This window comes from Callospermophilus lateralis, chromosome 4 (assembly GCF_048772815.1).
Source record: "Callospermophilus lateralis isolate mCalLat2 chromosome 4, mCalLat2.hap1, whole genome shotgun sequence".
NCBI classification, from domain to species: Eukaryota; Metazoa; Chordata; class Mammalia; order Rodentia; family Sciuridae; genus Callospermophilus; species Callospermophilus lateralis.
Window position 1 is genome coordinate 39,885,458 of NC_135308.1, and position 12,166 is coordinate 39,897,623.

At 40.3% G+C, this 12,166-nt stretch overlaps 1 protein-coding gene across 6 annotated transcripts in view; it reads left to right on the forward strand.

Moving 5' to 3' along the window:
• Window positions 1–12,166, forward strand: part of Mtus1 (microtubule associated scaffold protein 1) — a 142,758-nt gene that overhangs the window by 112,612 nt on the left and 17,980 nt on the right. For 4 of the 6 annotated variants that reach the window (XM_076853749.1, XM_076853748.1, XM_076853747.1 and 1 more), the window contains one exon: window positions 4,501–4,567. In XM_076853749.1, coding sequence (XP_076709864.1) covers window positions 4,501–4,567 — 67 coding nt within the window. Of the gene's footprint in view, window positions 1–814; window positions 847–3,237; window positions 3,443–4,500; window positions 4,568–12,166 lie in introns of those variants that run through there. The other 2 variants (XM_076853751.1, XM_076853752.1) reach the window with 2 other exon arrangements.

Here is a 12,166-nt window from a genome sequence, read left to right on the forward strand (position 1 = left end):
AGTTAAGCAACTAAAAAAATATTCCCTTCACCCTGTAGAGTGTGTGTGTGTGTGTGTGTGTGTGTGTGTGTGTGTGTGCGCATACATATATGTTGTGTGTGTATATATAAATATGTATGAATATGTATGTACAAATATATATTTATATGTATAAATATGTGTGTACCTATATGTGCACATATATATCTTGCAATTACTAATCTTTTCTAAATGATTTTGAAGCATTGGATTATGAGTAAAAAGGGTTGATTATAGTGAGTCCCAGAACTCTCTCGTATCCTTCTGTTGCAAGTGTATTCAACAATGCAGACACATTTCATCACACCTTCGTTAGAAGTTCTAATAAATGTCTCATCATTCTGGAAACTTATGTTATACCCTCTGTTTCTCAGAATACACACCATTATCTTCAGTTTGTTCTCATTCTTGGTTCATCTTGGAATGGTTGTACAGTATCCTATACCGACAGCCAAAGCCAACAAGATTGTGATGGTAGTAATCCCAGTGTCTTTTTAAAAGGGTCTGTGTAGGTTTCTAGGTAAACCTAGAGAAGATTGAATTCTACCCCTCCCTACAATCTCTTATTTTAAGTGTCTTCAAATTTAGCCTAGACTAGTAACTAAACAAAGGCGAATCTTGAGTGATGCTAGGAGTCTACTTTAAGTAAAATTGCCTCAGATAAAAAAAAAAAAAAAAAAAAAAAAAAGTAGCCACACTGACAGATTCACTGTGTAGCCCTTGGGGAGGTCAGACATGGCCACATCAGAGCTGTCTGATGCGGGCTTTTTTTTTTTTTTTTTTTTTTTCCTGCAAGATCCTGTGCTGTTGATACTCCTCAGTAGCTAGCAGAATTCAGGCACACTGATGGGACCACAGCCAGACACTAAGTGCCTGTGTCCCAGGGACCCTTAATTAAATTATGGTGAATCCATATTTTTTCTTGGAGCATTTCATATGTTTAATGCATGAGTATAAAAGCATTTTTCTATCCAGATTCCCCCTTTAGTTTTTTCCACTGTGTGTGTGTGTGTGTGTGTGTGTGTGTGTGTGTCCTGCTGTTACAGTAACAAGAGAATCAAATAAACCTGTTATCTGGAGTTCATTAGCTAAGACGTAAACACTGATCTGGGAATATCTGAAGAAAAACAGTGAATCAGAATCTGACAAAATATATTTTATCATCAGCAAGTAAAGGATGAATACATTTAAAGGACAAGCTACCAAGGAAGTCGGGCAGAAATGAACACATTTTTTGTATCTGTTATGGTATGGGCCCTGTGGTTGGCATTTCACATAAATATCATATTTAAAGCCTTCAGTTTTTCCATTATCCTGTACTGCTTCCCCTCAGATGAGGTCATCTGTTTTGATTGATAACCAAAGAGTTGGGCCTGGACATTTTAGTTCCACCCAGGACCCAGGAGCCTTGAAGGCAGAGACCTTAAGTTTCTTACATTTTTTTTTTTTTTAAAGCATGTGCTATGAAAAATGCTTAGCTAATTGGTAATGAGTAACAACTTGCCAACCAATTCAGAAGCACATTTGGGGTAGGGGATGGTGTCTCTGACTGGCATTTAGCATTCCCAGAAGGTTTCTGTAACAGGTAAAGAAGGTCAGGCATCCAGAGAGGGTGCCACCACATGTGACTATCAGTCAGGGTCACTCCAGGTGAATTGGGTTGGCACTGAGACAGAGAAAATATCTTTTTCTTGGGGTGCAGCGATGTCTCATTGGCCCCAGCTCCCACAAAGGAAGCAAGAGAGGAGGACAAAAGAGACAGCGAGCGTGCCAGAAGCCATATTTATTGAGGGGAAGACACTCAAGAAAGTTCCACCCAAATGAGGCAAGGGATTGAGTTCAGGGGCGTGTAGCCCAGGCTCACTGGGTGATGCCCACTCCCAGAGCTTCATTCCCCTGCCTGACTGCTTCAGGATCACTTGTGGTATCTAATAAAGCTGTTTTCTGACTTTGAAATTGGTTCATGTCAGTTCATGGGTATAATGCCCAAGAGTAATGAGAAAAACCTTTGCAGCTAATTCTGAAATTTACAAAAGACCCTTGTCTACCACATGTCTGCAGGATTTCTTGGGTCATGTGGGAAAAACAAAAGTACTTTTGAGGAAGCAAATCCTGGAGCTCTTGTGATTAGGTATCATTCCACAGTCTGTGAAGACTCTACAAAGTTTAATAGTAACTATGTATTTCTCTTTCTTAATAAATATAATCAGGGACAAAACGTACTACCGTTTATCCAAAATAGATTACCAAACAAAATTAAGGCTGAAATTGAGATTAAGAACATATTTTTTAAATTATATATACATTTTAAATTATTTCTTCCATTATTATCCCAGTTAATTGGTTTCCTAACAATTACTTTTTTATTTGCAGTGCTGGGGATTGAACTCTAGTGCTAGGCAAGCCCTCTGCCACTGAGCTACATCCACAGCCCTATTTATTATTTTTAAAACTTGGAATTACTGATGGGTTATTTCAAAATAATACCACATTTTTAAAAATTCAGGCATTTAGGATACCATTAAGGCTAAAATGTTCTCAATGAATAAAATGTTTCTTCAGTCTTGGTCACTGTTATCCATTCATAGGAGTGTTAATTTCCTTAACTGTGTTGTGAGAGACTAGTGCAAAATAAAAGTGATAAAATAGAAATGACCTCAAAATCTTGAATCTGCACACTTTAAAAACTCATATTGTGCACATGTACAAGAATGTAACAATAAATCCCACTATTATGTATAATGCACCAATAAAAAAAGAGGAAAAAAATTCATCAATGGTCTGTGTCCTGTGTAATCAAATCAAATTTTGAGAGAGACTCCATTCATTTTACAACATCATGTAAAATTCTACAGCACAACATGGCCCCTTTCATTGCCCTTCGCCTAGTTCATAACCTCATTTAGTTTATGGGTTTTGAGGAACAGGTTTCCCTTCTTTATTAGCAAGTGTGATAATCTAATGACCTCAATTAGAGAGGGAAGTAACAAGGCTTACAAAATCTAAAAATAACTCCATTATCCATGCAGAAGGGTCAGTTTTTGTTTCCACCATCCCAGCTGATATTTAAGTAAGTGGCAATCGATCAGTCTAATGTCTGGCTCTCGTTTTTCATAAATGAAGGGCTGTGGCTTTAAGTAATCACAGGCTGCTTGTGCCAAAGGCAGAAGCTGCAGTATCAGCTTCTGTGGGGAGAGAGGAGTCTGAGGCATACGGTAACCTGCAGGACGTTCAGGAAGGCCACCAGGGCCAATGGCGCTCCTCCTGGTAGAGCTTTGAATGTAGTCAGACCCGACTGGTGGGTGGCACAGCCACCTGTGCACTTCTTGGACAGTGCAGGGGGTGGGGAGTTGGAGACAGAAGCTGGAAAATGGGCTGCCCCAGCAGCAAAATGTGCCTCTATTCACCATGTGCAGCAACAAGGGTAATTAGTATTTGTTTATAGTGCTTTTCTGGAAGAATGTCAGGGACTAGGGCAGAGGGTGTCTGGAATCGGGGAAATGCTTTGAATGACAAGCAACTCTTGCCTGCAAAGGCTGGATCTTATGATCTCTGCAATACTGCAATCAAGATGCGGTGGGAGCTACCTCTGGGGCGATCCTAGCGAGGGCATTTTCGCAGAGCTTGGAAATTGTGCGTCTTCCTTAGTTACGCCCTGATACTAGGGAATCCACCTTGTAAGGAACTGTGTCTGATGACTGTGTGTAAGTATGTGTGGCTGTGTGATTGGTACGAGTTGCTGGGAACTTAAAAATTATTCTGTATCGCAAAGTTGATCGTTGCCTTTTTAATGCTGAAACAGCTGCCTGTTTCTTTTGCTTCATTTCTTTAACATCTATTTAGAATTATAGCTGCTCTAAGATATAATAATCTTTCAAAACTAGTGTGTAGCTGGATAAATTCAATTTTAGTTTGTCTTTAAATGCTTACTTTTTTGTTGTTGTAGCTTTGTAACAAACTTTTTTTTTTTGGTCTCATTTAGAAGTAAAGGATTTCCCTTGTAACAAAACTTTTTTATTTGTAAATATAGGACACAGTATATATAAATGCCTATGTTTAGAACATTAAATATTTATCTTAAACTGATTAGGCCTTTTATTGCCTGTGGGAAGGAGAATGTGTTTTCTCCTAAGTACAGTATGCATTAGCTGAAAGGCTGTATGGATCAGCCCAGAAGAATTGACTCTAAGCAAATATTTTTTTAAATGAGCAATTCAGTTCCTCAAAGGAAAGTTTCACGAGGACCTGAGAAAATACAGATTTTTAAAACACCAATTTCCTTTACAACTAAGGACGTGTGTGGGTGTGTGTGTGTGTGTGTGTGTGTGTGTGTTGTTTTAAACAACACATACAATTTAGCTGAAATGATTCACATCTTGGCTTCCCGATCTTGGGTCTCGTTTTCCTAGTGATAACAAATGTGTACCTTACTGAAAAGGACCCTCTTGAAAACATTAGTAACTTGATGTGTGTTTTCCACAGCGGGAGGAAGCACTGAAACAACACAAAACCCTATCTCAAGAACTTGTGAACCTCAGGGGAGAGCTAGGTAAGAGCCTCTTTTTTCTTTTTCTTTTTTTTTCTTTTTTTTTTTTTTTTTTTTTGTGGTGGTGTTACATTGTACGGGGTGAGGGGAAGGTTGGAGAATTTGAACTTCCTGTCTGCATCGTGTCTGGAGTTGCACGCTGGCGGTTGTCAGCTCTCCCACTCCAGTATCTGTGCAAACACTTACTATCGACATTTCTTTTGAATCTTGGCAGCTTGACCTCAAGTTCACAGAATTCCTGGCACTGATCTCACTAAAGCCTAGCAGAGCCTCTGATGACCAAAACATGTCTCTTGCTGAAGAGAGAGAGAGACAGAATAATTTTTTTAATCGCTTGAATTCCCGTTAAATAATTCCATCATCTTTTCTTTTTTCTGAACCACTTTTCATATGAAAGAACATTGAGGAAATTCCCTTTGATAACAGCAATTAGATTACACTTCCTAAGGATGGCTTGTGAGTAGTGAGTTTACAGTTAAAAGGGTGCTGCTTGTCAGGACTATCCGTCTGAAAAAGGCATATTCTATTTTGATCTTACGATTTGGATAGTGCTAAGGGTGAATAATTGCCCAACTCCACAGGGAACCATGTCTGAATGGCTCAACACCCACTCCTGCTGTTCAAGGCAAGACTATTTTAGTTCAGGTCTGTCCTAGAGGTCCTCAGGGTTCATGGAATAGAGACAATACTGCCTTTTCTGCCTCAGCTACTGTGTAAGAGTGAGCTGGGCTGCTTAGGGATCCCCTGTTTGCGGGGCTCCTCAGCCTAGAGAACTGGCTTCCTTGAGCGCCAATCATACCTGGAGCTGTCCATCCAAAAGCTGCCTTCCTTGCCCTTCGTAGTTTTCTGTGTGTGCCAGCAGTCGTCTTCACTGGAAGCATGGGTAGGTATGAGTATAAGTAATGCAAAGGTAACAGCTAGAAGAGCAAATTATTGTCATCCAGATATAAGACAATCTGCCTGTTTTTCTTTGGAAAAGACCAGAGTTTAAGCATTGCCAGTCCAATTTGCTGAACCGAAACTCTTTGAAACAACCACTGTCACCACGCCAAGTCCAACCAGGGCAAGAATTGAAGGGCAGAGCCTAGAGGGTCAAGACTTGCTCTTCATGTTACTTTTCTTTTTCCACCCTCCAAGAGGAGGGAGGACAAACTCCTGGCTAACTCCCTGGATCATAGTATCTGGCCAAAGCAACAGTCTTGACCTTGTTTTAGGCTGTAGAGATGAAGCACCCTTTATGGGAAAGTAATCTTAAGACAAATGAAACTTCAGAACCCCAAAGACTTGACAGTTCTAGTGAAAGCATTCAGGGAAACCACAGCTGAGAGGCGTTTCTGAGGGCTTCCTGCCATGTTACCTGACTGCTGCCCTTTTGCTTACACAGATAGCCACCTTAATTTGCATTTGTGTCTTAAATAATGTAATGGATACAGAGTTAGAACATCAGGAAAGAGGCCTTTCTGTGTGTTTAGCATTCATTGTACCCCAGTGAAGGTGGAGCTGAGTCTACCTAGTGTTTCACATTTCAACCTCTCTTTAAGGCAAGGAGGAACAAGAACGGAACACTGTGCTCATTCACTCTTCTTGAATGGGGGATCCTCTTTTTGCCTTTTAGTGGATGGCACAATTAAGCTATTTAAACTGGGGTGCAGTACTCGACACCTCCAGTCAATCACATCGTCACGAAGTAGCCATCAGTTTGTACCCACTCTCACCTTCCATCTGTGATTGGGAGCGTGTGTCCGGGTGTGCTGTTCCTCTGTTGCCAGAGTGTCGGGATGCAGTGGGTAGTCTGGCCATATCCTCCTGTCACCTAAGGTCCATCTCTGGGAATGTGTCATTGCTGCTGTTGAATCCAGCAGAACTGCTGAAGTAGCAGCATAAAGAATTTGGAAAATGTTTGGTTCTGTCAGGGAAGAGAAGATAATCCCTTAAACACTTGTGATAAAACCAGCCAGGAAGAACATCTCAGAGCACACAGTTGGATTGTTGGTTTTAGCCTGAACCGAGATGGAAAATGATAGGTTTACATAACAGAGTTTAAAACTTGTTTTAAATTTTGAGGCAGTCGAGAAGAGCACCAAGCAAGGACTGTGTCGTCACGTGTCCTTGTTCAAATCCGTAGTAGCTGAGTGACCTAGAGCAAGTCACGTCTGTCTCTGCTGACCCAGTTTCATTCTCTGTAAAATGGCAGTAGTGATTGTCTGCCCTGAGGGTGGTTATGAGAATCACATGGGGTAATGATACTTTGTAAAGTGTCTCCCACCAAGTGTTAACTGCCATGAAATAATAGGTATTGAGATATATGCAGTTTTCCAGCTGGGAAGTGATTGACCACATTTGCCATTTTGTAGGGGCATAAACCATACTGTAGGTAGGAATAGTAATTAGATGAAATGTTATCAGAAATACCTCAGGACAGGCTCCGTAGACTCCTGAGACCTGACCCATCCTTTCCTGATGGTGGAGTTTAATGTGTGGAGATAGTAGCTTGGCAGTTTGTCCTTCCAATCCTTAGACATTACCTGACTTCTTTGAGTACAGATTCTTTGTTGGTGATATGAAAGTTGATATTTTTCTGGCCTATTGTGTAGCATGAATAAAATAGTAACATATAAGAAACAATAGCATAGCACCTGGCCCATGACAGGAAACTCAAGAAGAGAGAGCTGCCATCATCCTCATCAGCGCAGTATCCACCTTTCCCTCCAAAATGATGTGAGGTCATTGGTGTTGATCTCCAACAGGGTGAATTTTCTTTACTTTCTCTATGAAAACTGAGACCAGGTTCCCAAACTACTATGCACTGCAGAGAATAAAGACAACTCATAAACTGAGAGGCACTGAAGCCCAAGTAGAGCTGTGCTTTTGACCTTGAGAATCTAATGCCTCATCTTGTCCCCACCAAGCTAAGGTAGCTTCCTTCCACTGCAGCCTGCATGTTTCTGCCATCTGAGCCACACACCTTCATGGAATGATTGGCTATTTGCTTCTGCAATAACTCTTCAAAAAAGCTCAGAAAGAAACCGTGGGGCTCCCCTCATTACAGTGACCCCTTGAGATTTTACACCAATGTATCTGCTCTATCTTGTGTTCTCCTAGTATATTCAAACAGTAGAGCCCTAAATTATATAGATTCTTTCCTGCTTCCTGCAAGGGGTGGGGGTGGGGGTTGGGGTTATAATATACTTCGCATTTTCCTAAGTAATTGATAAATATTATTGGCATTTGAGGTTTCAAAGTTCCTTCATTATTTAAGAAACTTGTATGAAAACAAAGTTTTTAATCAAGAAGAAAATAGCCCCTAGTTCCACTATCCAAATATAAATTTTATATTTGCATAGTTCCTTGTTTTTATTTAGATGAATATGTACATCTTTGTGCTCTGGTTTTAAAATTTAGGTATAATTTACATACAGCAGCATTTCTGTTATTCTGTCCAACTTGATAAACATATTCTCATATAACCTATATCCTTGTCAAGACATAGAACAGTTCTGTGATCCCAGGAAATCCCTTGTGCCCTATTTCAGGGGGACCACCCCATCCTTCAGCAGCAAACACTTATTTTTTATCAACATAGGTCAGTGCTGTCTATTCTAGAATTTCAGGTGAAAGAAAATACATAGTATGCTCATTTTTTGTGTCAGGCTTCATTCACTCAGTATCATGTTTTTAAGATGCATCCCTATTACTGTGTGTATCCTCTGATCTTTTTAACTTAACAGGTACAGTATTTTTCCATTTTTGCCTGATAAGCCTCCATTATGGGAAAATCTGTCAAGTGGGTTTACCACAGACGCACCTGTTAAATAGCCTTGCAGTCAGTGGGTTTCCTCATCCATTCCCCTGGTTTCACCTCCATGCTATACAACCATACTCACAGGTGTATTCTCCTAGCCCTTTCCTTCCTAAGCTGTAGGTGTTCTTTTTCCTCTAGGGCTGCCTCTAGGTGAGCCAGTCCACTGTGATTAAACCTTCTTAGGCTTCCAGATTCTCCGCAGTCTTTCCTCATTCAAACCCATTCCTCACTCAGCCTGTGGTGGCATTACTGATTCACTTTTCACCCAAGCTAATGAGTGATCACCCTCCTTTTCCCATGCTCTGCCTGTGTGGCAGTCTGAGTCTTAAGTACTACATCCTTCCCTAGCATTCCGGCTGCCACTGTTCTAATATAAGCTCCATAGTTTCTTATCTAGATGATATTGCAGTGGCCGCCCCACAGGTTGCCTTGCCTCTAGGCCCCCAGCTCTCTTCCTCACATGCTGCTCTTTGTCCTTGCTTCACACCTCCTTTCCAGGCCCTGGCCCGGGTTTACTCGGCCTCTGTCCACTGCTCCTGCATGAGTTACCCTCTCTGCCTGCGGTGCTTCCTCCTCTTTCTACCACCCTTCTATTCTTGCCTCTTCGTTTTCTCATGTTTTACGTCCCAGCTAAAATACCTTGTCTTCAGGGGAGTTTCACTCAAATGTTTTAAGCAAGTGAATTTCACTTTTCCTATGCCTTTCAGGGTGCTTTATCCACACTGAAGACTCTGTTCTGACAGTTGTTTGTTTATAGATCTCCTCTCGCCATCCAGAACTATGAGCTCTTCAAAGGCAAGGTCACTATCTCCTTCATTTTTTTGTAGTTCTGCCACCTTGTGCCTGGCACATCCCCAGTACCTAGACCGAGTGAATGAGGGGATTTTGTTACTGAGGATGGGAGCTAGGGAAAGGGGGTTTTCTCCTTTTGGTATACAAACACTTGATGGGTTTTATGCACAAATGTTTTCTTATGAATTGTTTTGAGAGCTACATTTCTGTCTTTAGGAGTGAATAATAATAAAGGTAAATTATAATTTTCTTGGACACATTGTGTCTGATAATCCCAGTTAATTAGCAGATCATTTTGAATAGTTAAATTTAATGGTCTACACCCACAGCAGATATTTTGCCTCAGAGAGAGGGTAAATGTGTCATCCTAATTCTTTCTAGAGCTGTATTGAATGAAAACTGGTGTATAGAGGGCCATCATTATGATCTATTAGGGGTTTCTGTTGTTCTTTAAAGTCAGTCCTTGGGATCACATGTTTTAAAGAAAGGTATTTTGCATTCCAAATTATTTTTCAGCCGTAAGAACTAACAGCTTAACTCTCACATAATTTTATGTTAGTCCTACTTGTTTCTGTTTTTATGAACCAAATGAAGGCTCTAACCCTTAGTTCATTAAACACTTCTATAATTCCCATAGTATGTAAAAAGATTAGTTAATTTTGCCCTCTGTGTGTAAAAGTTATGAGATGGGTATGGCTGTAACATTCATTATTTATTCCTAAGAAGTAATGTTCAGCTCTATAAGTAGTTTGCATTTTATAAAAAGAAAACAAAACTCCAACAAAGTGAGTCCTTTTCTAAGGCCAAATTGCTCAGAAGCAAAGCGGTTGGATTAAAAACACAAGTCAATCACAACAGGAAAGCTTCATGAAAAACATGGGAAAATCCTTTGACATAAACGCTAGTTTGCATTGAACTTTTGGAACTTTTTCTTCTGATAGAAAGTTTAAGAAGTACAGTATTATTAGAATGTCTTGTTATCTACTTTTTAAAAGTAAGTTGTCAAAAGTAGTAAACAGATCAACACTTACCCAGTGGCTCTGAACTTCAGATTAGCTCACACCCCATGGAATGTGTTAATTCTTTCCCTGTTCTAGTTCTGGCTATAAGTTTGGTTTAACAAGGTTGTGAAAACTCTTCATATAGCTAAGTCAGTTTCGCGTTACAAAATTCCAGAAGTGATTTTTTTTTAAAGTAGACTTTAATGAAATGTCTATCAGTGAAATGAAAACCAAGTATACACCAAGCAGAGTACTTTATCTGGCTGAGTTGAAGATGGAGTTGATAAAGACACCTCAAATTTAGCTCATTCTTATCTATATCTGTCCTAAATTTGGACTTTGGCCAGCCACATTTATCAGTAAAAAACCATGTTGTTTCACCTGCAGGAATGTAAAATGTTAGCACTGGTATCTGTTTTTGAAAGCTCGTGAGTGTTCCTCTTTGTCCTAGTTCTTGTCTTAACTCCAGACTCTCACCTTTTGGGTTTCCTAGTTTAGCATCATTTGTCTAGAGCATAGTTCTCAAACTTCATTGTATAATGAAACAGACGTGCTTAAAATGAGACTCCCAGTTCTCACGCCCATTAATTCTGACTCAGTGGACTTGGGATGGCGCCCAAGAATCTGTGCTTTTAATAATCACCCAGTTGATTCTGACATAGGTGCTTCCAGGACTATACTCAGTGTACTCACTATCTAGAAAGTTGTTTCTTTTATGTTAAAAAAAAAAAAATCAAGTAAGCATAGTAAGAGTGATATCACCTTGCTCCATTCCTGTAAACAGGCATCCAGATTTTATGCATGACATAGACTTTTACCAGGGCTGTTTACCCTTGTACCCTAAACAATGATTCATCAGGGAGGACAGGCAGAATAGCTAGCGACTGACTTGAAATCACATTTCTATTCACACTAAATTAATTCTCTTGGTTGTAACATGGTTTCTTCCAAGTCGAGCTCCTTTTCCTCAGGCCTGCACTGTGGAGCACACTACCAGTTACCAAGCCATGCTTTCGTCTGGGATCCACTTTCGTTCCTAGATGTTTTCCTTTGCACTTGGGATGTCTGTCTGCTGTTGTGAAAAGAAGAGCATCTGTTTTGCAGCCTGTCTTTGGCCAGTGAATGAACTGAAAACCAACAAAGCCTTTTCTGACCTGTATTCATGGGTGGGAGGAAGAGCGAGCGCTGGCAGGAAGAACCTGCAGGCTCCTAGGAGGTCCAGCTGGCCCTGTGTCCTCAGGAGGTAGAAGACAGGCTGACTGGGCCCAGGCATCACCCACCTGCCAGTAAGACTTCGTCAGAACTAATCAGTGTAGGGGGAAGGGGAAAAGATCATTTTTAACTGTCCATGGAATGATACTAATCACAAGAGCTTCAGGATTTGCTTCCTCAAAGGTACTCCCCCCGCCCCAAGACTGATCTTTGAGTCTTTCAGCACCTCCACAAGATAATTAAGCTCCTAATTCCCTGAGGTGTCCATTATAGGTCTAAGTTAACTTCTCTCTTCTGCATCTCAGACTTGGGAAATAGCGGGTCCGATCCTATTTGGTGTTTTGTGCTAGAGTACTCACAGGCTTGAGGTCTCCACTGAAGTCTGACATTTTAGCTCCCTCTTTGGTAAAATGAGATTTGTGGGAATAGCTATTTATCAACTCAAAGTACTATTATATTACATGAAAAATAAACATAAGAACAAAGTATCAGTGTGCTTTTTAAAAACATAAGAATCCTTTGTAAAGTCTGAACGGAGTTTTAAAGGTAGAGGGGTCTTATTTATGGGAGAGTTGATTTGAGAGTGCAGGCATCTTGTAAAAATCGATTTCTTATAAGTTATGATCAGTGGAAGGCTTTGAAATTGGTTCATGTCAATTCATGGGCATTATACCCATGAGAAAAACCTTTGCAGCTAATTCTGAAATTTACAAAAAAAACCTTGTCTACCACATGTCTGCAGGATTTCTTGGGCCATGTGGGAAAAACGAAAGTACTTTTGAGGAAGTAAATCGT